The sequence below is a fragment of the Siniperca chuatsi genome, linkage group LG19 (genome assembly GCF_020085105.1).
Source record: "Siniperca chuatsi isolate FFG_IHB_CAS linkage group LG19, ASM2008510v1, whole genome shotgun sequence".
Taxonomy (NCBI): Eukaryota; Metazoa; Chordata; class Actinopteri; order Centrarchiformes; family Sinipercidae; genus Siniperca; species Siniperca chuatsi.
Genome location: NC_058060.1, coordinates 15,137,368 through 15,163,279, shown reverse-complemented (window position 1 = coordinate 15,163,279; position 25,912 = coordinate 15,137,368). Strand labels below are relative to the sequence as shown.

Below are 25,912 nucleotides of genomic sequence, written 5' to 3'. Positions count from 1 at the left end.
TCAAAACTAGTTGGTGGTTTTGTCAGTCAGTCAATATGAATAACCAATGGTGGCGTTCCATGGTCACAACCTGTCCGTTGTAATCTGTGTAATCCAATTGGCTCAAAATGTATTCCATGAGTCTTCCCACATTAGTCACCTCCTACAGTAGATGTCCGGCGGTTTACAAGGTGGAAAAAATTACAAAGTTGTCAACCAGCGTCAGTCTCGGTAAGTTTATTTCAAAGTCACACACACACAACCGATCTTCGAATATAATATTAACACATGTAGTTGGCTATGGTGCTTTAGAGGTAACTAGAATTGTGCGTGTCTTCGACATATCCTAATTAAATTGTCAGCGGTTGTTAAAGTTGGCTGGAGTTAGCTAGCCCGCTATCGTTGTTAGCATCAGTTAGCCCGCTAAAGTTAAGATTCACCCGTTTAATTTAGCTTAGCTAACACATTAGCCTGTCGCAGGCATGATATCAGCTAACATCTGTCACAGAACTGCGGCTGACTCACGTTTACACGTTTCTTGGTGTCCTTATTTAAGTTATGAACTCTTAAAAATAAAACGGCGATAAGGTTAGAGAGTAGCTTGAAAACGTTCGCTGTAAGGATATATACGTTAGATTAAATAGAAAATAGAGTGCCTTAACGTTGAGAACGTAACTTCATTAATCTGTGATAAACTGATGTGTTACAGCAGCCAGGCCACACGTAAAATCGCAAAACAAACAACACAAATGGAAATGGTAACGTTAACTATTATTGACAACTATAATAAGCTACATCTTTTGTTTTTGCATTTTTTGTTAATCTTACAGCTACCTAGTGTCGTGTGTGTTTTTCTACACTGAGCAATTAGCATTTAGTGCTATTGCTAAAATAAAAGTTCAGATCATACTAATTTTATTTACTTTGTTGCTACTTTGACTGTATTACATGCCCCACGTGTAGGGAAAATGGATGGAGAAATTCTAATTCCTTAACCAATTAATTATTGGCAGCAATGATAATATTGGACATATAACTATATTGCTTTTCAAAGTTAATCTAGGCCAATGCCACTCAAGCCTAATACAGAATGTATGTCAATGTATTGTACTGGAGCAACACTGGTATACACTGTAGAGGCATAAAGCTCCTCAGGAAGTCATTGTTGGTTTTAAGTTTTGTGTTGCTAGGTGATTCAACCTGATTTTCTCACTCTTGTTTTGTGTTTTCTTCTAGATGACCATTTGGTGATGATGCCCTTGGTGTTGGGGCATGTCCATCTGCCCTTGTGAAACACACAAACAGAAATGAGTAAAGACCATGCACAGATCGAAATGGACCTGGTATGTGACAATCCGTGTTTGATGTCTGACTCAATAAGTGTCTTATAAATGTACTTTTTCCATACATCTCAAAATTTGATTTCATAGTCTTACACCGACCATGAAACACCACCTTGTTGTACCTTTCTCTGGCTCTCATCTGAAAGCCCATTGTTAAGGTCTCTCAGTTGCAAGATCTGAGAAGTACCAGCCATAGACTACTGAAATCTGCTGGTGTTTCCACTCAAATGCAGCTTGTGTAGACTGCATTTAGTTAATTAATACATTAATTGTAATCAACATAATTTGGCTCTTTCTTTTTTTTCCCTTTCTTTTTTCTTTTTCTTTCATTTGTGATGTAAATTGTGTGTTTCATCTTTTGTTTTGCAGGCTTTTGGATCAGCCAAACCCTATGGGTCCTCAAGAAGTATTGTGAGGAGGATAGCTACTAGTCTTCCTCTTAAACCCTGCCCCAGGGTTCATTTTCAGGTGAGGGAAGGTTACCGGGATCATAATTTCTATAGTGTTGTGTCATTTAACAGACAGACCTGTCAGTCTTGTCCGTCTTATGATGTTTTTTGAATTTGTCACACATGATATAGGCCTGTTTCCTCTTCCAACTGTTGGAGTCACAGCCATGTGACGACAAATCACACACCCTCTTCAGCTTTTGTTTACCTCTGCTTGTCTGACTGTTTTCATTTATGAACCATAAACAGACTGGATGAAGTCACTATAATGGAGATATGTTCTTATCATTAAAGCACTGACTGTGTTCAGAAGTTTTGAAACTGTTAACAAATCAGCATTTGAGATATTTCAATTCAGTGGCATGTAATTTTGAAAACTGAAGTTCTTTTCTTAACTTTTCTGACTCCTTCAATACTGTGCTTTCTCTTTTCTTCTTTTCTTCTTTCTCCAGCTACCCCCTCTAGCTATGAGGAATGCAGTATGTCTGCTTTAGGTCAGTTTGTTCAGCAACTTACAAAAACCTTGAGCTGATGTAAGATCTACTGAGCTACCTTCTGACCTAGCTGAACCTTTCATTAACAGCATATAGATCCCTTCCACACCCCTCCCTCTGAACTGCCCTCATTTCCTAATTTTTACAGAATTACTTCCTTTAATTAGTTGTTGAAATGCAGTGTTATAATGTGTTCGGGTGTGTGCTCTTGTCTGGTATGCTTTTCTGAGGTTTGTTTTGTCTAAATGTTGAATATGGCTGTTCTCTCTCTAACAGCTTTATCCATACAATGAGGACGCTGGTGTCCTGATTGGCACCAGGAGCCAGAACGGTTTGGTGGCCTCTCTGGCTGATATCGCCTGGATAGACAGGGATGAGGAGGATGACGAAGACTTCTTTGGCAGATCCAGGTGAGAGCGGGATAGTGATCTGTCAGCTAACATCTTCTAGAGGAGAATTGCAGTTTCATGTGTAAGAATTTACAGACTTTTCCAGTGAGTAGTGTCTTGAAAAAGGTGATTCTGCCTCATTAAGCAGGTCAGGGATCCCACCAGGATTCGTGTTTCGAGCCTGCCGGCCTCATCCTCAGAGAAAACCCTTAACCCGCCAGAGGTCACTACCAAGCCTGCATCAGGGGACTCCGGACCCCCAGGGGCCAACAGTCGCTAATGATGAGGCCATTCAGAAGATCAGTGCACTTGAGACCGAACTTGCCAAACTCAGAGCTCAGATAGCACAAATCGTACTGGCTCAGGAAAAGTGCGCACAGCCAGGTATCTTACACAGCCTTCAAAAACATAGGCATATCTCTCTCCGTATGGTGTGAAACGCATGGAGGGATTTGTTTTCCTCTATTTGCTCCACTGTAGTAACATACATTTTCCTCTAGATGGCAGCAGAATTTCACATGTTACACAGCTTTAAGATTTTTCTTTGTTTTGCTTCAGCTGCTACCGCAGGGATACCTCCACCCCCCCCTCCATCTGGCACGCTGCCTCCCCCTCCACCACCACCACCACCGCCACCCCTACCCCCCTCAAGTCTCCAGCGGACATTTTCTGCCATTGACTTGATAAAGGAGCGCAGGGGCATGAGGACAGGCGGCCAGACAGTTTTGGATTCAAGGCCAGCAGAAATCCCGAGCATGCTTGATGTCCTGAAAGACATGAGCAAAGTCAAGTTGCGATCAGTCAAAAGGTAGGTCTCTACTTAAATAGTGAATCAATGAAAATATATTCAGATACATTTGGAAGTGATCAAATATGAAGACTAAAGTGTTTTTGGAAGTTAATAGATGTTTATCCCAGCTAACAGTAGTTGTTTTTGGTCTTGTCTCTGTACGTTACTGTAATCAAGTGTAGTGTTACAGTCAACAGAACCACAGATTCAACTCAAGCTTTCTTTGCCTAATTTTTTAGTATATAATATCTGAATGCACCTTAATTGCTCTTGTTAACTGTATATTTCGTAGTCGTCCAGTGGAAGGTGATGCCAAAGTGAAGTCCAACGAGCCAGCAGATGCTGCAGCTCTTATCGCTGAGGCCCTGAAACGCAAGTTTGCCCATCGTTATCGACACAACAGTGAACGAGAAGACAAGGAGGATTTTAAACATCCTGTTCTAGACGTGAAACCTCAAACCGAAACCCCTTTGGTGAGAGATGTTACTGTATTTATCACTATTATCCAAAACAAGCCACAAACGCCACATAATCTGCCATTAATTCATCCTCAGTGGACCATTTTCAACTTAGGTAGACTGTTTGTAGATAATAATTTGAATAACACCATATATGGAATTAAGTGTATGTACTTTGACTGATCTCGTCTAAGTAGTTTGCATGGTGTCATGTACTTTATTCTATTTTCTGTCTGTTTCACAGTTTGGGCAGCACATGTTGAAACAAACTGGAAAAAGGAAGTTGTTCTGAACAGGTGATTCTGAACTCGAGGTCCGGATGTACCATGCACACTTAGAAGTGCCTTATCAACCCTTTTCAATATCAACTGTTTTTGTGGAAGAACAAGGGATTCTGCCTGAACTAGATGACAGTCTGCTCCAAGTATCATCTCATCCGATGACCATCTTGATAATCTGTTTTTGCACTTTTATAACTTATAATATTAGCTTTCTGTTATACAAACATGATTTATTTTTGTTTACCTGAATGTCTTTTTGTTTTTGTGATGAATAGTCCAAATTTCTGCTTGTCACAGTCCTGAGTGTGTCAGAGGCACAAGGGCATGTTTAAACACACTACTACACCACTACAGAATCATTAAGTGTAATTGGTTTTATTGTTCAATCATTACTTAGGTTTTTGTTAAACTTGTTGCACATATCATCGTTAGTTGCATTCCCATTTTTAAGGAGTCTGTGAAAGCTGAAGAGTTCTTCTACCACAGAGGAAAGGGAGCACTTTCTTACTTGTGGAATATTGTGCTGTATTGTTTATATATGTAAAATGACTTGTAGACTAATTTATGACTTGGATCCTTCTATTTATGTTGTGGTTTAAGTAGATAATTAATATTTTAACACAGGTAATTATGTTGTAGATTTGTCCGTTATTAATTACAGTTGGGTTTTAAACAATTTTGTACATTATCTGTTGAACCTCTAAGTTGTATCCCAGTTGCCAGTCTTGCCCGGGCTTTTATGTCTTTTGCTGGTTCAAATTTATGCATCCCAGTTTTAGTTGACATTATTTATTTCTTTAGAAAGATCAGCGTTTAAGAGCCAAACACATTCCAGTGATGCTGTGCGAGACTCTCTTTCAATGCCAAAAATTACATTTTCGCATCTCTTTTTCCTTTTCTATTTACCATTTAGAATTTTGCTTAAATAGTGAGGAAAACAGATACTGTATCTATTAAGTAAAGGTCATATTTCTAGGTTAATGACGGTACAAGTACAATGTTTTGTTGCTTTATCAGTACCTTTGTCGTATCTCAGAACACTTTCCGAGAACTTAAAACTCACAGTTCAACATCATCTCTATAGAAATACTGCATTGTTGTAGTTAGCTCTGTATTAAAAACATATTTTCATCATGGTTCGTAAGGCACCCATTGTTATCAGTATCCCAAAGGTATAAATTGTGCTTTTGTGCCAGCAATCATCACATTTTTATGCCTCAGTTTGTGTCTCAGAACTTAACTGACTCCTTGGGGTCATGTGAGGTTTTTGGCAGTATTTTCTTCAAAGTGACTGATTACACATGGTTTCCAATTCTGTTCACTATGCCAGTGTAGTTGCTGCTTCAAGACAACTCAACTAGTATTACCTTTTTATAAGTGAAGGTGGACTGGGTGTGTCAGTAGTAATTTGAGTGATTTAAATGTACTATTCAAGATTTGTAGAAAAGTTGTCTTCCATAAAAATTGTCAACTTCAATTGTGAAATCTCTAAATAAAAGTTTATGGTCTGCCAGACTTGCTTTGGTGCATGTTTGTCATGGTTAATTTTTAACCCAATGAAAGGCCCTCATTAAATTGCTCTTAAATAGTTAGGATCAGTCAAAAGTGAAGGCAAAGCTGCGATGAATAAAATTTAATTTGAAGGAGACATTAGCAGAAATAGTGTAAATCAATGATAGTATTAGACAAAATGCTTTAACTGTGTGAAAGTCAAAGAAACATTTGTCAACAACAGGTTTTATTATTCAAATTGTAACTGCAACAGGCATGTATCAAAAAGGTCAATACAGCAAAGCCTTTACAAAATCTGGCTCGACACTGAAGTCTTCCCAAAAATGGCTGTCGCAACAAATTGTAAACAGTTTTATCAACAGTCTTACAGCACTTACAGCAAAATACAAATCAGCTAAAGTAAGAAAAGCACCTGTTATCTTTCAAAATGTTTAAACACAAACACAATTTGTGCCACTATACAGAATCAAAGTAGACAAACCAAACAAAGAAATGGAATGTTCAAAGTCACTTGACCATTTTGTTTCCGTACAAAAAAAAAAAAAAGGACAGCTGGAGTTGTTCCTCAAAACAAAAAGGCAAAGGGGTTGGACAGTGCATTCAAAGACAAGCACACCATGCACTTGATGGGAAAAGGAGCTGGTTTGGTCACTTAGCATAGTTTGTGCATAGTTATAAGGCATCAGTCGAGCAGTCCTTTAGGTTGCATGTGGCTGAGAGAGACATTCTGCGGAGAGGGAGAGTCTCCTTCAGTAGATCCTAGCCAGGAAAAAAACAACCTTGCATCGCCTGCAGAACACCTCCTCCCCCTCTCCCTCTTGATAAGAGACTGGCAAAACCCTGAGCGAGTTGCGTGGAGTGGAGTTCCAGGTGAGATGCATGTGCAGCAAATGATCTCCAGTCTGGGAGGGAAGCTACCCCGAGTTCAACCAGCACTGGAAGAGTCGGAAACATCATCAGAAAAGGACTAATTTCTACAATACCATTACAGGGTCTTTTGGAGATGTCATGGAGACGAAGCTGCACATCCAACACCATCGTTATTTGGGAGTGCAAGAACACATTGTAGCACAGGTGGAGTTACTTATGGCATCTGGTGTGAATAAGGTTCTGCTCATGGCTTCAACAGTGGGATGACAGTTCAAACGAGTGGTTCTACACATCTGTGCTTCGAAGGCAAACCGTGGAGCCGACATGATTCACTTCAGTTCAAGGGAAAGAAACAACAAACAAGGAAATGCGTAAACAGTCTTCATAGAGGCAGCAAAAGGACTGGGCTTGTCACATTTTTTTTTTTTGTCTTTACACGAGGAAGAATCTTCAATACAAATGCAACACAGCTTTACTTTAAAGTCTTAGGAGAGTCTAATGAATACTCCAGTTGTCAATGCAGTTTAGATCATTCTTCAAATCTTTGTTTTCAAATGGCACTTCAAAATACCAGAAAAATGTCTTCTTCAGTTCTTATACTGCTTTCCCATTAAGGTTCACCAACAAAAAAAGTGGCATGTTGAGTCAGTAATGCCAAAACTACAGTGGACAAATAAATAAAACCAAGAAAATAAAAGAAAATACAGCAGTAGCCAAATGAGGTATCTATGTATTGCTCTATGCCAAAAATCAGGAATTAAAAATTAAATAAATTAAATAAAATCAGTGGTTTATCAAGATGGGAGGCAAAAGCAACAAAACATAAACAAGGTGTTAGGATCAGGTGGGGCAGCAGCAGGGCTGCAGGCCATCGCATGCCCCACCTGGTCCCCAGTGTGTGGTGAGGCCCTGAGGCCGGGGTCAGGAGTCAGGAGGTTGAGGTGAAAGGGCACATGATGAGTGTCAGGATTCTCTGCTTCCCTGAGGTATTTCTTTGGAGCTGGTTCCTCCTGCGGTTGTGGCTGTGTTGCCGTCTCTTCGGGCGGCGGCGTCATCTGTGTCGGTGCCGGCTGTGCTAGGCTCCACCTCCTCGGAGACGGAGGTTTGTTCCTGCTGTAGGCCGCCCCAGCTGGCCTTGTTCAGCCCCATGTGGCCCAGCATGGTCTGGGACAGACGTGTGTCGGAGAAACGGGCCCACTCTGCAAACAGCGGCTCCGCCACGTATGTCATGAAGCCTGAAGGGAGAGAAGAGGCGCAGATTAAGTCTAAAGATTAGACACAAGCTATAAATGAAAGCTGAATACAAACACAACACAGCTACTTACCTATTTGAATGTTGCCAACTGTGTTGGCCTCTCTGTCACAAAGTGGGCTGACTTCAAGTTTGTGCTTCTTCTCAATTTCTCCTAAAAGAGCATAACAAAATCTAATTAATATATGAGCTATTACGTCTGTTCTACTGTTATGGAATTAATTGGTTATAGAGAATAAACACAGGGAGAACAAAGGGAGGAACTGTAAGGGGACTAAAGAGAAGAGCAAAATGAATAACTGAAGGAGAATGACAAACAATATAACAGCAGGCAGCATAAAATAAAAAAATTAAATAAAAACCTTGTTGGAAGAACTCCTCGGTCACTTTCTCACTCCACTGTTTGCTCAGCTCCCAGGGTCTGCAGGGGTTACAGATGTCCGCACACTTCAGAGCCATCTGTACAGGGTGGGAGTAAAAACAAAATAAGAGTTCTGCTGAGAAGAAGTTGTGTGCGAATGACGGAGGAGGTAACCGACCTGCAGAATGAAGTGACGGTGGCTGGCGTTGCTCAAGCACAGGTTCTCCTGGTCCAGGTGCCTGCGAAACCTAGACAGGTAGTCATTCTGTCTGCTGATGTCCGTGGCCAGGATTAAGGAGCCCAACTCCCTCTCCATGTTCAGGCTAAGGGGTCGGAAAGACAAAATGATCAGACTGTTTAGCACTGCCCGTGGCATCTGTTCACATTTGCTCTGAAAGACTGAGCAGAGAAGTCTTTTGAAATAACTTCACTTTCTGAAGTAACATATATATAACCTTTCAATGGGTGCTGTCTAATGTTGTGTGTTGCACAGTGTATATAGCACTAATGCTCAGTGCACTTAGCATAATTTCAGTGTCAGACCGACCTGTCCTCAGCAGGCAGATGGGAAAACAGCCCAGTCTCTCTGAGCAGGCCCACTGCCGACTTCCAGTGGTGGTTTTCCAGAACTGAGGTATTCTGTACATTAAAAAAGGAAAAATGTGCACAGACACATTAATTTAATACATCATATGATGTCTTCCACTATAGTACATTCATAAGTAAGTTCTAGCAGACTAGAGCGACTGTTACGTGGTTTTACCCTATAGAGTGTAGCTAAATAGTGGTCAGTCTTGATGAGGAAAGGCTGGTTGACTCCAGGATGGTCCAGGTCATGTGTGGCGGCTGCTAGGAGTCCCAGTAGGATGTCACAAGAGGTCAGAGACTTGGCAAGCTGCATTCACAACAAGACAATGGCACAAAGATTATGATGACTGATCACCAAAATACAAATATTACTTCACTGAAGCACTTCTGATCTGGAAATTATTAACTGACACTTGTGCAACTTTTGCCTAACAACTAACTAAGTTAAAGGTAGTTCCTCAAGCCAAACAGAACTAAAATGTCTGTACTGTATTGTATGTCTTGTTTGTATGTTTCACCATTGGTTCCCGCATGTAGCAGTACATGGCCTGTGTGACATCTGCAGCGTGGACAGCGTTGTGGTATGGGTTGTCACTGTGGTAGTCCTCCTGGACCATGACCAGGAACCTCCAGAGTTTGACCATGTCCAGCTGGAAGAGCTCCACCAGGCCATACTGGTTCAGCAGGTGGAAGGTCAGGGTGATCAGGCTGTTTCCTGAACAACACAACAACTGGAATGAGCGTGCTGCTTTCATCTGGTCTATCTCAGACATTGTTACAATGTTAAATATCATCAATTTATTATGCTTAGTGCATTGCAGGAGTCATTTTATTGGTGCATCCGCTTTCTCTAAACCTGCCTCGACTACCCCTTCTTCAGTTTCTCCTCTACTTCATTTCCCATAATTACTTCTTTTTGGGATTTTTCGTCCTTTTTTCCCCAAAGCAATATGCACTGTCGCAGTTATCTCTTGCCATCCCTTTTCCTATCTCTTGCTATTGAGTTACACTGTATACATCAAGACAGATGTATGGCGAGAACATACAATAACCAAGAACATACTTTTTTCTGGTCTGAGTCATGCCCCTTATTCATCATACAACATATCTTGTGCCTGGACCACATTCTTATCTACTGAGGCTACTGTCAGCGCAGAAATATGTATTCGTTTCAATAGGCTCCCTGTGTGAGTGTTGAATGGTTGTTCAAAATGAAGAGTGGAGCTGCTGTTGCTCTTTGAGGCCTAAAAACCAAACTACATTATAGCTGCATTGGAAAATTAACAATATATTGTTGTGTCCTCTTACACAAGCAAATAACAACAAAACTGACCCAAAATTGCATGAATATAAGATGTGTTTTTTTCCCTTAATCTTCATACAGTAAAACCTCTGTGTCTGCCAGCATCCAATAGATGGCACCATTGGTAACACATTGAATCTAAGGCTGGTTTAATGCTGGATTCTCCTGTCAGTGCTGCATTACTTCTGTTGTCATGACTTTTAAAACAACTTCTGATCAGTATTTCAGATCATATTTTACCTACCATTTGTCAACCTATCGAAGAGGAAAATGTCAAAATTCCAGTTCCCGACTTTTTCCAGCATGCACTACGTAAGAGAGTAAAAAGAGAAGCACAGAATTAGTGATGTGAAAGTGTGTGCAAGTCTTAGTATGGTATCATTATAAAAAAGGTGGGTGTCATACTCTGGCCTGTCCAGTGTAGTCTTCATCCAGGATGTGCAGGGGGATCTGCTGGGGGACTCCCCGCAGCAGACGGGATGAGTGCAGGTACCTCTGGAAGCTGAGCAGTCTGTGGACCCTCCTCTCAGGAGCAGAGCTTGTTGACGTGGACCCACAGCCCAGCCGTGCTGCACACGCAGACACAAAAATTGACAAAAGATGTAATATGTAACACTGTTTTTGGTAAATGTTTATTTCACAAGCTCATTAGGCTTGGAGAGTCATTTGGGTTGCACAAACTTGGTGGGGATCTGACACCAACACAGAGATATACAAACAGTCGCTGCTGACACAGCCGCCCACTTGTAAGCCTTTCGTCTGGGATCACACAGCAGACATGCTTTGTCAGTGGTCTCTCTCTCTCTCTCTCTCTCTCTCTCTCACTCACTCACACACTCACACACACACAATGTCTGAATAAACCGCCGGTGCAATCCGGAAACACGTCAGCATGAGGTAGGATTACTTTTGGGTCAAAATGTCAACACACACGCGCACAAACACACACACACAAACGCACACACGCACGCACACACACACGCACACACGCACGCACGCACGCACACACACGCACACACGAACGCACACATAGACACACAACGTTTGATGTTTTCTAAAAGGGTTTCTATGAGTATGAGGACAGCTATGAGTATGTGGTTAGTTTATCACACACCTATTCACAAAGCTTTGATAAAAAAAAGCCTCTCACAAGGTTTACACTAAGTCACACCTTGGTCTTTATCATCATGTGAAGCACTGTATGAAAGCAGTGCACAAACATCACTGTCAGTCTTGCTGGAGAGGAACAAACTGTGTGTGGAGCTACAGTTTGATAATGTATTGTTATCAAAAGAGGCTGGCGAGTCAAGTAATGGGCTGTCATACTCACTGTGAAGAGTTCGGAAGTCGATGCACAGGTATGGGTGGGAGCTTCTTCGTTCCGGTTCAAATCCAACCTGACTTCTCACTCTCACATCTCCTAGAAGAAATCAGCACTTATTTCCTCAAGATTCATGCTGCTTGAAAAGAAAGGTGTCTGAATACGCTAGGCCGAGTAGTATTTACAAATATGTTTGATTATATACACTGGAATTTATCCCTTGGATTGCCACAAGGATGGGATTTACTACAATGAGACAATCGCAAATGTATGTGAAATTACCAACACAGCTGAAATCCTGTCCTCTTTTAAGCAAGCCTCTGTTCCACTAGCCACAGTCTGACAGTATATTTTCCATCACAAAGGGTTTCTTTCATCAGTCCTTCTAAAAAACTGAAACTGATTCTGGTGTTCCGGCAATATTCAAAGATAGATGACAATTTACAACTTACTAACTGTATTTGGTTGCTTTTGTTTGTTACTATCCTGCCTGTTTGATGCTAAAGCTAAATGTTTTTAATGTGAAATACTTTTGACTATTTGAATAAAATCTTACTTACAAAATGTACAGCTTAATAAAATTTGAATGTCATTTTGAAGACAAAACAATGGATTATTTTGTTAGAATTTAACAGCAATATATCCTTGGAGTTTTAGCCAGAAAATTGCATCAAAGCCTCATGGGAGCTGCAGTTGTTGAGTGCTAGCAATATAATCAGTCTTTGATTTTTGTTTAAATGATGATGCATCAATTTTTTCTAGTCAATATGGTAGTGGATATGCACTTACTGTATTTTGGAGTTCGGACAGAAAAACAAGTTTCAGTTTTTCATAACACAGGAAATAATCCATCTTATACGAAGCACTGAAAGTAAAGCAGGACTTCACCTCTCTATTGTCAAAACGTGGTAAAACCCATCATTTTGGTACTCCAAGCAAATTAAAACAAGCAAAAGGTGTGATTTTGTAAATACTATTTGACCCAAGTCTGGTGTATACTTTCCATGTGCGGGCGCAGTCACGCACAAACACACACTTCCACGTCCCAGAAAAGAAAACTGAATGGACAGACAAGTCAATCAAACAGCTGAGCATGCAATGCCATGTCAGGACAGTCTGCTCTACTATTAGTACTCAGAGCCACTGAGAGTGATCTATAGTCCATCTATGACTGTTTTTAGTAGTCAGGCAGAGGAACAGGCTCCAGACTCGGCCCAAACAGACAGCAGACGCCAGCCTGCTTGTAGACTGCAGTCAGGAGCAGTGAGAGCATAGTGAGGTGACAGGATGGTGCTATGACACTGATGCAGTAAAATGCTAGTGTGTCATTCCAGGCAACACTCTATATGCGGCAGGACTCTATATGGCAGTATACTCATCAAGGTGCTAAACAGTGCAATGATATGTTTCCAGCATGGCACTTCTGATTGTGTCGTATGTGCATTAGAATTAAAATCAAAGCAGTCACACAGGTGTGTTCCACCAACCAGCATGTTACTTACTTGCAAACAGCTGTTTGAATACTACACAAGCTCCTATCAAAATACCAAAACTAAGAATTACAATTAAAGGCATAACGATGCTCAACATTATTTTGAAAAGCTGTTTGTAAAGTTGTTGGTATGAATGTGGAGAGTGAAACCGTATCAGTGGCATATCACGTGCTAAACATAAATTATGACCAAAAGACACTACAATTCATGCACTCCTGAGTGAGTGAGTGAGTGAGTGAGTGAGTGAGTGAGTGAGTGAGTGAGTGAGTGAGTGAGTGAGTGTGATTATTGTGTTTTGAGAGTCACAGGGTCCATGTTTCCCCTGTGGTGCATTAGTGCTGGCGCTCTGGGGTGGATGTAGGTCATGTCATTATAACTGATGCGGCAAAGCTCTTAGTCCTGCTATTTGAAAGCACATCAGCATTAACTTGGCAGACTGAACCCTTGCCCAGGCAAACACCAGTCTGCATTAGTGTGCCTCTCCTCACACTCAATTTAGTATAAAATCTACAGACACAGATGCTTTATACCGGTGACGTATGAGACTGCCATCATACTTAGCCAAGTAAAATTATTAAAAAGCTAAACCTCCTTCAGTCAGCTCAATAAATTCCTATTACTGTAACTACACGCACGTGGCAGCAGTTGACTCATGGGCATTATCAAGCGGGAGAGAAACAAAGTCTAGCAATATTATGTGAAAGCTACAGTAAACAGGATTTGAACAAAGTCATTCAGTAAGCCCTAAACTGCCCCTGCTGTTCAATGCTCCCTGCCTACTCACTATGCTACACAGCAGCAATCTAATTATATATATATATATATATATATATATAAAAAACTGACAGAATAACACTATGAGCAATTCTAGTTTCTTTCTTTCTTGCCGCTCACTGCCAGCCAAACACCATCTGATCTATGAATTAAGGTAGTAAAAGTTGCATGTGAGGGCACATCTATGTGGTAGATTGATGTCAGGAGTACACCCAGGCTCTAATCGCACCATTATCTCCAATAACCTTATTGATTAGGAAGCAAAAGCTGATCTGGCTGCTTCCTAGATGCATTTGACTCCATCTGCCTGGCAGAGCTATGAGCCCTCTATCCTCTCATCCATTTTCTAAACTGCTTATCCTGTTTAGGATCGCTGAGGGCAGCACTGGGCAAATGGACACACACACATCCAGTACGTACACACGCGTGTACATGAACACAAAAACACACTCTGCCAATGAAATCCTGTACTCTTAACAAAACCTTATCAAACTTCAGACACTCACCACTACAGATACAAACAGCCTATTCTGATTGAGAGATTACCAGAAGGCCAGGGACTGAGTGGACCCTGCACACGCACTCTGGTGCATCCCTAGCTCTTGATAATCTCTACATCCCTCTGTCCATTTCTGATCCATCCATTTCCCATCTCACTGCTTTTTAAGCCATTGTGTATTAAGAAATGAACATGATCATGGAGGAGATAAACCTACTGATGTCTCAAAACATGTGTATGTGTGTGTTTACTGAAAATGCATGTGTGTGTATGCAAGAGTGGGGAAACACTTACCTAGCATACGAATGTACAGCGCTGTCTGGTCAGAGCTGTCATAGGAGATGGCCCCTCGTCTCTGAATAAACAGAGAAACCTCATCAACAAACTGTCCAGGGTTTATACCAATATAATGTTGCAATTCTATTTATAAGACGACGCAATAGGGGAATTGTTATGCCCTAAAGTGATGTGAGTGGTATCAAAAACACATCCCAAAAACACAAAACACAGGCAATTTTTAACGTATACACAGAGCTTGATAAATGGAGGGTGGTGGTGTAATGTTCCTACTGTTGGTTCTAATCTGCTGTGTGTGTGTGTGTGTGTGTGTGTGTGTGTGTGTGTGTGTGTGTGTGTGTGTGTGTGTGTGTGTGTACAAAGTGTTACACTGATAAACATGTTCCAGCTCTGTATCTTAGCACACAGCCTGATACGGCACTTATACCACTGCTATCAGTCATGTGAGAAACACACGTGTTATGCGCACACACACACACACACACACACACACACACACACACACGTTTCCCATAAATAGAAATTATTTTGGGTCCCATCCAAATAAGTTTTCTGTGATGTTCTGACTTCCCTTTAAAGGTCTGCCTCAAAATACAGTTGAAAATGCAGAAAGATTAAAAAGTATATATTGAAAAAATTACTTCCCTAATCTGACGTCAGCAGATGAATGCAATTTGAATGAATTTGAATTTGTATTTGAATTTACTTTAGTGGAACTGATAACCAGGACAGATGCGGCCCACGAACCCATGACAAGTCAATACCATTCCTCAATAGCAGAGTATTTGATAAATTATTATAACAATCTATTAATTAAAATCATTGTGGCTGGCTTCTTTAAATTTAAACTTTCTTCCTTGCAAGATCAATGTAATAATCTAATCTCAATACTTTTTCTAAGAAGCAGCTACAGTTGACTTGTCCACCAAGTTTAGTGATCATCTGCTAACTGTAAAAGTTGATCTATATCTAGATTTGGACATTTGATTTAGATTTTTTTCTTGTCAATGTGTGCCAAGGAAACACAACAAGACAAAGAACTGGCTGTGTGAGAGGCAGAAACAGATTAGGCATGCCTTGTACATTTTCTTTAGGTTTCTGGAGTCAAAGTTACCACTAACCTCCAGTGAAATACAACAATGTTACATTTTAAATAAGGGTGCATTAGTCTGTTGACCTCGGAAAGGGAACAAGTTGCTAAAATATGGATGGAGATCCTATCAAATTAAGTTGATAAGTTTTATGTTTCATCTTTATTTGCACATGCAATACCATCCAGTGTCAACAGTATCCCTCACCAAGAGGCAGCTGCAGCAGAGTCTCAACCACAGCGATAGCTGTAGCGGGTATGACTGTGGTAACTGCATATTTGCTCTGTCGACAGACAGCTGCTCCGGGCTACACTGAGGTGTTGGCTCACCTCTCTACGCACTCCACACATCCAAGCCCCCCTTCAGGCCGACTCTCCACTCTCCCTTCTGGGGCTACCCTCATCTAGGGTTACCCATTCCACAGGGAGCCTGCATGACTGGCCATGTTGGCTCACTGACGGACTCTGTCTATATGCTGGGACCATTTAATGACAACCGTCAGCTGGTCACACCACAAACACAAACACGTGCAAACACAAATGTACAAGCTTGTACACTCATTACTTCATATACTTTAGGATTATTGTCAATCTCCTTCACACACACATACACACCTGACACTGTCTGTCCTCTAAACTCATGACAGCCGCCAATCCAAAGCTAATATTTTACCGGCTAGCAAACAGCTTGACTCAGGGTGGGTAATCTGCAAAGCTGTATTTTAGTGTCAACAGGCCTCTGTGTTTACACACAGCACCAGTGGTTAGTGTGAATATTATAGATTGTGTGTATCTAGCATGGGCTTTGTTTGTCTGTTTGTGTGTGTGTGTGTGTGTAAGGGGGTTGGTATTGACCATAATATGTGTGGGAACTGCATAATGCTGGCTCTGGGGCTGGGAATGGAAGAGTGACCAGTCCTGCCAACACTTGCCCAAACAAACCTTTTGGCCAGAGCTTGCTTGTTGCAAAAACAAACACACACACACACACACACACACACACACACTAGTTGGCACTTAAGTGGACACTGGCATGTGCTCCCTCGTGAGCTGGTAAGAAGGAGGCGGCAGTGCAAACACTTTGTCAATGTCACAATCCCACTGTGAACGGAAGGGAAGGTCAAGTTTTACCCTTGAAACGGCCAGCCCACAACACACACCCCCTGCCGCACCTTGCAGTGCCAAGTGCCAACGAACACAAAACCATAGTGGTCCCATCATGGTCCGACATGAACTTGAGCCCCTTTGTAAACTCTGTGTTTTTGGCATTTATGCTTCACAGCTGAGGGTGATGCAGGATGTCAAAGGCAGGACTTAAACTTAATGTCACAGATGCGTAATTTAGTTATTAAAGTTAACTTTGCACTTTGTCCCTCTTTACACACGCTTATCACACATTTCAATCATAAGAAACATTAGGAATGAAGTCCAGCAGCGATTAATCTCTTCTTTGAAATGCCTGCTCGTGTAACCTGCATGACTGATCTAAAAGTTTTTCTCACTGTATCTTACATTCTGAAAGTCACAAGCCTGTTTTGGATTTCTTAGAAACAGCATGTTCTGCCTGTTTGTATTCGGTTGCATCCTCAGAGGACAGTATTACAAAATTCTTAATAAGGCTAAACCGAGAGGACCAAATGTTATGCATGCTAAATTGATGCCATGGCAAATTGACCATTGATCAATTTGACCATTGATCAATTTGCATATTTTGCATATTTTCATATAAGAAACTAGAAAGAGCTCAACACTTTGTACAGCCACTTAACAATAAAAGCCTTCTGCAGGCCAGATAGCTATTGGAAAATTTTAACTATGATGCAGCTACATGAGGTTTTGACTTGGTCACTGAGAATAGTGACCAACTGCTAACTCCTTTGTTTGATAAAAAACTGTGGTACTGGCAACAAGCTAAGCTGAGGTGAATCTCAACCCTCCAACAGGAAACCTGGGTGGTGCAGTGCCCATATCATGGGTTCTGATCATGGTTGCTCACAGGTGTGTCACAGCAAAGGTATCCAGCTTAATGGAAATCTGGCAGTTGGTCATAGGCCGAATGAAGAAAAATACAGATAAAAATCACCAACATTGTCAGTTCTAAGAGACTCAAACTAAAAAAAAATAATGTCCTAACTTTAGGACAGCTGGATGGAGCTGAGCAGGGATGAGCAACAGGTCAAAACAAATAGGCTGAGACGTCTATTAAGCAAAACACACTCAATTGTGCCTTAAAAATCTCCTGTATCAATGATTCTCAAAATGGCCACCATGGAATACATTACAAGAACTGAAACTGAGACATTTGCATTTCAAGATAGAAACTGTTAGATTTTTCCAATGACTTGTTAATACTGTCAAGAGTTCTTGGTGCCAGCGCAAAGTAGCCACTAGAGAAATTGAAGCTTCAGGGAGTTATGCTTTGGCTTCACTGCTGAGCCATGCTGGTTGTGACTTTGCATTTGACCCACAGCCTCTGGCATCAAACAAGGCAGGGCTAGCATTAACATTTCTACCAATCTTTTGGCCTGTGGCATTTTTTCCCACAAAATTGGGGTGTGAAGGGAGAAATTTGACTCACTGGGTTATTAAGCAATTATGTCATCACCATCGTCTCTGATGAATCCTGGGCAGTGACTTTTTGAAACATCCAGAAAAATACAACAAACTTTTTGTAAAAACCTCACCTGATCAGCTCAAGCACCATTATTCTGAAAAGGAGATTATATATATATATATATATATATATATATAGTCAAATCAAGTCACAGTTGTTGCTCACTAGTATACAGTTAAGTACTTACACAAACCCTAGCTTATTTTGCTTATTTTGTAAATTTACTTGTGTGGGTGAGCAGCTTGTTAAAAACTGATTATTAGTAAACACTATTTGAAGTCATTATACATCAAAAGAACCCTTAGAATTTTTCACAGGAAAAATATTGGTTTTAGAACCATAAAAGCGCCAAATAGGATTCAACCAAACTTGTTGAAACGTTTTGCACAGGCACTTAAGTTACATTTAACTGTTTAACAATGTCCCAAATTTGTTTGTAGGCCACATTTTTTTGTGTTTACTTCCATAAAGCTTTACAAACTCAAACTCTTTTCTTATTTTTGGGTCATCTGCTTTGGGTGCCTTTCACCAAACATCTGGAGTTGGTGTTGAGAGCAAGCCAAATTCAGTTTTGCTTGGAGTTTACTGCTAGCGTAACAGTCTGCTCCTTGTGCTCCCTGCAATTCCACATGAGTTTGTTTACATACGGCTCTGTTTCTTATCTCCGCTTATTCTGGCTGCCTGGGGTCGTGGCACTCAGGCATCTGAGGTCAGTGGGTCATGTGATGTCAAAACTTCTGACTGAGTAACCCCACGGCTCCAATGTTTGTCATTGACAGATTCACAAATGTTCAAAAATGTGAACTCAAGTGACCTTACTGGAATTGGGTGAGTAAAGGTGTGTTAAATATCTTCTTTTTGTCCCCATTAACAGCTACCTAATTGTTATGGTGAACCTGCGCTGGCTGAGTTGCAAGAACTCAAATTCAAAACAGCCAAGTATCTTTTTCAAACATGCTCTTTTGTCATCATAGCATTGTGTTTGCGCTGATATTGTAGTCTAACGCCCTTTGAAGGGTATTCAACGGTCCAGTACAGAGTGCAGCATTCTCACACTTCCTTGTCGCGAACACAGACATAAAACCTGCTTTTATTATTTAATTTAGCTTTAAAATTGGGTTTTAGCTGAGGACAGGCCTATTGGATAGTCAGTAAGTCAGCTGGGGCCAAGTAAATGAGGAAGCCAGCAGTATTCCTATAAACTGCCATATCAGAAACAAAGGAGCGCACATGCACACGCCACACACACGTAAATTCCCAAGATAAAAGCAGCTGGACTCAGCACAGTTTCATAAACTGAAAGTTTCCTTCTGAGTTATGACCTCTTACAGCGCTCTGCTGTGCGGGACGGCACATTCCAGTAACTGAGTGGTAGGCCATAAATGTGGATAGGTTTGGAGTGAGTGAGTGAGTGAGTGTGTGTGTTTGTGCACCAGGCATTGCATACACAAAAGCCCTAGATGGAGTCTACCTGTTGTAAGGGTGTTTTATGAGAACACTGTCCGCTCTGACACACTCCAGCTGCAGTGAGTTTTTGAGAGAGGGCTGCAGGTTTGAGGAGAGGTCTGGGGTGAATTGGCCCGATGCCTTAGCCGGCAGATGACAGGGCAGTGTTGTCGCCAAAGAACAAAGCAGCATGCTTGTCAAGCAGAAATATATCTGCAACCAATGTATTTTTTTTGTTGTTGTTTTTTTACTGGCGAGCAAAATGTCTTAAAATGATTTAAGCCTTTACACAGAGTGCTTTAAGGGCCTTGTATAAATGTGCTTTTAGCAGCGCTCTATGAAACAAGTAGAGTTAAGAGGTGGGGGGAAGGGGGAGACTTGCTTCATATTCTCACAGGCTGTCTACCCTGCACAGGAATTTCATTCATTTTTAAACATCATCCACAGGCTCTAATTGCTTCTCTGGGCCAGCGTAATGCCCCCCCCCCGGAAGTCTTAACCTTCTGAGGAGGGCAAATAAAACCCAAGCCGCCAACCACTGCACCTGTGGACAACTATTTGGTGTTTAAAACTTGTAACACCGGTAAATAACTTCTCCCTTCTAGTATAGGCTCATCTCATATGTCTACAGGACTATGGTAAATATGATTAAAATTCAGTGAGAGCAGTTGGCCCCTAACATTGTGTCAGTTAGTATGTTGATGTGCGGAACCACATTCTCACGGCCGATTGCACTCAACACTGCAGCACAAAAACAAAACAGTCATGTGATTAGGGGGGCCCCTTACAGAGAGAGACAGACAGGCAGAGCGTGTACGTTAAAATGAAGACGGGGTGTAAGGTTTGGCTCCTGTTTATTTACTAAATAATACACATCCTCGCTTAATAAACAAACAGTACCATGCATTCCAACTCATTCACGCTTATTTCGCAGAAAACCTAACTTTGGCAGGGAGAGGGTTAAAAATTTTTTATCAAAGATTGTGAAACACCAAGCTCAGAGTCTGAACGGCTCCTTCAGCATTCTTACCACATCCTGAAACTACGTCAATCTGATGTCACTGGGCAGGGGAAAAAAACGTATCGGTTCAGTTAAAATCAACAAAGTAACTCCCTCAGAAAGCAGCACTATAGTGTATTCCCTTATCATGCTCTGCACAGAAACATCCATAGTGTGGATGAAACAAGCTGCGCCATCTCCCACCCTTACGCACAGATCTATCATCATCTCCTGTCCTTAAACATCCAAAATGAGAAGGAGTTAATTTAGGGCCAGTGGCCAACATACTCTTGATGATATCTCTGACTGTGATATGATGGACTGAGCTGATATCAGATCAGTGTTTGCAGTGTAAGCTGTTTTCTTCCTATTATCGCCAAAAGCGATGTGACTGCTAATGCCTCACCATTACCGTGCATCTGTTTAGTGATTCTTGTATCGCTGCTGGATTTTATTTTTAAATATTTTTTAAAACGTTGTCAATAACACAGCCTTGTCAGAACCATGTGTTACTAGTACCAAATTATGACAGCCAGCCACATGACATAGAAACTTAGTCTCAGTTCTGCCATGTGCAGCATCTCTGAGATGTGTGCAGTAATGCCAAACTAACTTTATGTGCAAATACATGTGTGTTTTGTAGTTTAGATGGGAACCACATGAGTCTTTGCTGTGTCCTACTCCTTCTCTTGTACTCCTGGTCCTTTCACTCTGCACCAATCTATCTCAGTCCTGTGTTTACCCTTCACTCCAGAGAAGCCAGAGGGGACCAGCATGCATCACTATATACAAGCAAAATTCAAATCATCTTCCACCTCACTTTTAGGAATTAATCAACAAGCAGCCAACAGCCATTGTAATAAAAACAATAGAGGCATTGTAATAGATAAATGAGCCCATTTATTTAATGCTGTTGCTGTTTTCAACGCCTCTTCAACAGCATATTTACACCCAATCATAAGCATTCCACGACCACAGAGTGACATATTCTTCTGAGACTGTCGTGTCTTCAACCCTACTCTTTCGTCCTCTGTTTACAAGAGGAAATGTCTTCATCTGCAAGGGGAGGGGGGATAAGAGAAAGAGAAAGAAAGAGAGGGAGCTTCTGAGTGAGCGGAACAAGATAGCCGCAGAGAAAAGAGACTGAGACTCCAGCCATCTGTGAGTCTGGCAGCGAGCCAAACCACTGCCCACAGAGCCCAGGCACATGCCTAACTGCCTCTTTCTGCAATGGTAGTCCAGAACTGCTTCCACAAACAACAGGCCTGTGGAACCACACACAAAAACACAGCAGCCACCAAGGACAAATGCACCCTTATGGTCATAAATAGGGCCTGAAACACAATATTTGTAGAAGTGTAATTGCTCTGTGACAAAGGCTGAGTGACACTGCTGTAAGCATACATGCATGTTCACCCAATTGTGCATGTGTTCAGGAAGAAAAAAAATGTCTATGTCAGCAGGTCATTCTCATTCTAATTTCTGTCAAATTACTGAATCCCTCGCTGCCGCCGTCTTGTTTTTGCACAATGCAAAAAAGTGTTTATAAACCTTGTGCAATTTAACAAAGTCTCCACAAAAATAACATGCAGATCATTATTGTTTCAGTGGAAACTTACTTAACACTAAGTGCACTGCTTGTTGCAAATGACCCCTTTTTTCACAACAAAGGAGGACGATAACAGTACACCTCACACCTGCCGATTGAAAATGAACTCTGACGCACTTGAGGAATCAACTGGTGAACCCGACCAAGAGACACAATAGCTTTACACTTGTGTTTGTATGCAGAGGATGAGCAATCTAGCATTATGCTGAAATGGGTTTGCTCCTGAGGTTTGGGGGACCTCTCCAGGGATCCCTCCTTTGGGCTGCGGCCTGAGAAGCAAGGTTCAACAACCACCAAGGCACAAGACAGCTTCAGGCCCTTGGATTAGTTTTATAAATCTTCCTGACTAAGGCAGAGAGTGATGATGGAGTGGTAGGATAATGACTGCAGGTATGGAGTGAATGGATGGATAGAAAGATGAACGGATGGTCAGAACAGTCTTGTCCAGCCAGCTTATCAAACATTTCATGACATCTCTCAATGACACTAATAACCTAGCGAAAAAAAGACCCCTGAGGATGAGCAACATTGAGGCCCTTCGATACCCAAGCGTATGCATTAGTCTTTGAGTGAGCTGCCTGTGATGGTGTGGTAGGTTCAAAGCGGACACACATGGGTGGTTATGTGGAGCAGCGTCTTGCACAAAGGACTAATGGACGGCCCATTGAAGAGGACGCACACACAGTCGAAGACAGTGACTTCATGCTTAGTTAATGTGTTGGGAGATGCCATGTAACCGTGGGAGTTTCTGTTCATGACCAACTAACGGGACACGAACCAAAGAGATGAGAACACATGCTTTACCATGCTTTTGTGCAAACCTACTGAAGCAACAGTAAGGGTGTTTTTCCATTTTAAAAAGTGTGCCACATTGGGGAAGGAGTTCATTGACTCGTGAATTGATGTGCAACTTTTCTTTGAGCTGAGATTGCAGGCATACGTGTGTTACAGTTAGTTAAGCAAGTGTACTTAACAAAGGCCAAATGGACAGTGCATCATCTGAGACACATGCTTATACGCAATAGTGACTCAATGCTTGGCTAATGCATTGTACTGCTGTGCCAGTTTTTCTATGTACATGAGAGTGAAGCAAAAACGTGACCCCACAACATGACTGTTGATGTGGCCAACCTTTTCCTTTCTTTCACCGCAGAGCAGAAATATAGAGGCAGGCTGACCAGAGGCACATTTTCAAGAATTCAAGCAGGAAGTTCAAATATGACTCAATGATTAATGTGTCAAGGGATGTTAACATAAATAACAATGTAGCACGTTCCTTCTCACAAATGCAGCAAGTCCCAGGAGTAAACTGGAATACTTCAGGCATCATGCTGTCAGTGCTGGCTAAAGTGTAAGCCAAGAGGGCCTTTATCTGTAAGCAACATGCACAAATGCAAAGTGGTTTTAGGAGATGGCTGGTTGGTGTGTGTTTTAGGTCTAAGAGATAAGAAAATGTTGTGTGCGTCTGTGCAAGTGACTGTTCACTGTGTTCACTGTGTGTGTTAGGGCCTAGATATCCAAAAACCACCTGCAAGATTCCTGTGGATTATTCATATATTTGTTTAAAAAAAAAGAAAAGAAAAAGGCGCTGGTTTAAAGGCCTGCGTGCTTCTCAGAACCAAACTCATTGTGACAAAATTATAAATAAATTAAAAAAAATACAGATTAGTATAATAACTTTAATTTCTTTACCTGTGACAGCTGTCTCGGATCAGGAGCCCCGAAGAGAGAAGAGCTGGAGCTGAAACTAATGGCTCCCCTCCGACTGAGGACATGCTTGGGAACCGGCCTGTCAAGAGGCAAAACCGGCAGCTGATAACATACTTCCATTGAATAGTCAGGGCTAGATCCGGATCCAAAAATATTAAAAAAATAATAATAAATCAAATATATAATGAAAAAGATAACAAATGCGATGCGAAAATAGATGACTGGTGAATTAGAAAATCTCCCAAAGCCAAAACAATCTTTCAATATTGTGGAAACGATCTGCTAACGAGCTGCAAAGTATTTCTGTTCATTATGAGCGACTCAAAACTTGTCCAGATCGCCTTCATTGATGCTGCGTCTTATCTACCTCCACCGTTTTGCCTCCTTTGGTGTCATTCTGTAGGGGGGGAAATCATGCAGCTGTTGCATTTACTCCTTTCCTTCTCATTTTACTCAAATCCGGGCCCACGGACGACGAGACCTTCTTGCCATTTTCTGGGTCTTTATGAAAACGCTTCCTCATTTTCAAAGCAGAAAAAAACGTCCACTCATTTGCGTTTCGTTGCGTTTACAGATCCGCATATCACATATCCCGAAATGAAAACAAAAGGCACGACCACTTCCAAAAAATGTCATCAACATATCATATCGTATGCAACACCGGTGGATGAGGTGAGGCAGCTCCAGGATGTGAGACCTTGTCCGCCGTGGCCGGGAGGTTTTCCCTCATTCAGACTTACACCGGTGGCGAAATTTAATCAACATGTAGGGCTTTTCCGTCTTTTTTCAGAAGCTGCATAATGAAGGAGCAGTTGTCTATTTCACCGCTGACCGTAAAGCACAAAGTATCTGGCTCAGAGAGGGGAACCCCGACGTTCATCTCATTCACTGCGATTCCGGTGGGTTTAAAGGAAACGTAACGGCACGTAACGCAAAACTATCAACCAAAAAACGTCAAATTAATAACCTAAAGTGTGTTCATTGCCCTATAACTACCTACCTATCGTCCTAAACATTAGCCTACTGTATGGTTTTAAAGCACACACCACTTGCCAGAGATGGTGCTGTTGGAGCGAGCAAAAAAACGCCCTTGTCTATGAACGACCAATGGCGTTAAGGCAGCTATTCTAACCTCAACGCTGATTGGACAATAGCGTTTACAACGTTTAAACCGAGATACATGATTGGGTATGCGGCCAGGGCGATCCCAAGACCTACATGAGCAGTCGTTTGCAGGCGGCGTGGACTTTCTCAAGGGTATTCCTCCACAACGGGGCTTGCCCTGCAGCGGTCCACATCATTGCCTGTGATTACCTTCCTCTCATGACTCATACTACTTGGGAGCTGAGACTCACCGGGAGTTTGAAATACAGCCTTGGAAATACAGCAAAATGTTGCAGTTCTGTTAGGCTAAGGCAATTTGCTCCATATGCCTGTTTGTGGTGACTCAAGACACATGCGGATTGTATTGTAAAATAGACTGTGAGTTACTCATTTTATTGTCTACATGCATTGTGTGGGTTTATCTGTCTACACCAAATGCCCATAAGATACTGGACCACTGATACTGCCATACATCATGATAAGGTGTAGCTGACCTCAAGCTGCAAGCTGAGTGAATCAAATAATTTCCCATGAAAAACATACAGCATTAACAGACCAGAACATGAACATTTTCACTGGATGTTTCTGTGCCATGCCCATGTGATAGGGGACAATGGATGTGCCATGGCAACAGTCAGGCTCAGTGCCAATGGAGGCATAATCCCCTCCCTTCCCATTTCCATGGGTCTGAATGTAGTTCCCCACCATCATACCCCCCACAAAGAGGTCCTGCACCTTTTTCAGGCAACTAAGGCAACACTGCAAAACACAACAACAAATAAGTCCTTGACAGCGGCAGGGGTGGAAAGAATGCTAGAATAGCCAACTCAAGTAGAGGTATACTGTGAGATGACTTCAATTTGAAGTGAAGTTCTTGTGTTTGAAA

General features: G+C 41.7%; 2 protein-coding genes across 9 annotated transcripts; one reads left to right on the top strand and one right to left on the bottom strand.

Annotated features, from left to right (window-relative positions):
* The first annotated feature begins 25 nt into the window (after positions 1-25).
* On the top strand, positions 26-5,698 carry mtfr1 (mitochondrial fission regulator 1). Of its 3 annotated transcripts, none has more exons than XM_044175649.1 (8): positions 26-210; positions 1,216-1,322; positions 1,692-1,790; positions 2,542-2,675; positions 2,800-3,038; positions 3,213-3,462; positions 3,737-3,917; positions 4,147-5,698. In XM_044175649.1, exons 2-8 carry the CDS (start codon positions 1,287-1,289, stop codon positions 4,192-4,194), a joined length of 987 nt encoding a protein of 328 aa, XP_044031584.1. In that variant the 5' UTR covers positions 26-210; positions 1,216-1,286; the 3' UTR covers positions 4,195-5,698. The 3 variants fall into 3 exon arrangements, with proteins under 3 accessions (XP_044031584.1, XP_044031586.1, XP_044031585.1); XM_044175651.1 differs by having other exon boundaries at positions 30-210; positions 2,803-3,038; XM_044175650.1 differs by lacking the exon at positions 26-210 and adding an exon at positions 526-737.
* A 206-nt stretch (positions 5,699-5,904) lies between these two features.
* pde7a (phosphodiesterase 7A) lies at positions 5,905-25,235 on the bottom strand. 6 transcript variants are annotated; one of them, XM_044175642.1, is made up of 14 exons: positions 25,141-25,235; positions 23,905-24,001; positions 14,451-14,511; positions 12,893-12,925; positions 11,400-11,489; positions 10,475-10,638; positions 10,314-10,377; positions 9,285-9,481; positions 8,942-9,073; positions 8,726-8,817; positions 8,357-8,501; positions 8,180-8,276; positions 7,891-7,971; positions 5,905-7,800 (listed from the first exon to the last, which is right to left on the bottom strand). In XM_044175642.1, exons 1-14 carry the CDS (start codon positions 25,221-25,223, stop codon positions 7,529-7,531), a joined length of 1,608 nt encoding a protein of 535 aa, XP_044031577.1. In that variant the 5' UTR covers positions 25,224-25,235; the 3' UTR covers positions 5,905-7,528. The 6 variants fall into 6 exon arrangements, with proteins under 6 accessions (XP_044031577.1, XP_044031578.1, XP_044031579.1 ...); XM_044175643.1 differs by lacking the exon at positions 25,141-25,235 and adding an exon at positions 24,290-24,962; XM_044175644.1 differs by lacking the exon at positions 12,893-12,925.
* Positions 25,236-25,912: the final 677 nt, after the last annotated feature.

What these genes read in the sequence shown, in the direction of transcription:
- pde7a (XM_044175642.1), bottom strand. Translation starts at nt 25,223, where the DNA reads ATGATGTGGACCGCTGCAGGGCAAGCCCCGTTGTGGAGGAATACCCTT. An exon ending in GCCTGCAAACGACTGCTCAT is followed by an intron (nt 24,002 to 25,140) that starts GTAGGTCTTGGG and finishes GCCTCTTGACAG; the next exon opens with GCCGGTTCCCAAGCATGTCC. An exon ending in ATTTAGCTACACTCTATAGG is followed by an intron (nt 8,818 to 8,941) that starts GTAAAACCACGT and finishes TTTAATGTACAG; the next exon opens with AATACCTCAGTTCTGGAAAA.
- mtfr1 (XM_044175649.1), top strand. Translation starts at nt 1,287, where the DNA reads ATGAGTAAAGACCATGCACAGATCGAAATGGACCTG. An exon ending in GGAAAAGTGCGCACAGCCAG is followed by an intron (nt 3,039 to 3,212) that starts GTATCTTACACA and finishes GTTTTGCTTCAG; the next exon opens with CTGCTACCGCAGGGATACCT. An exon ending in AAGTTGCGATCAGTCAAAAG is followed by an intron (nt 3,463 to 3,736) that starts GTAGGTCTCTAC and finishes TATATTTCGTAG; the next exon opens with TCGTCCAGTGGAAGGTGATG.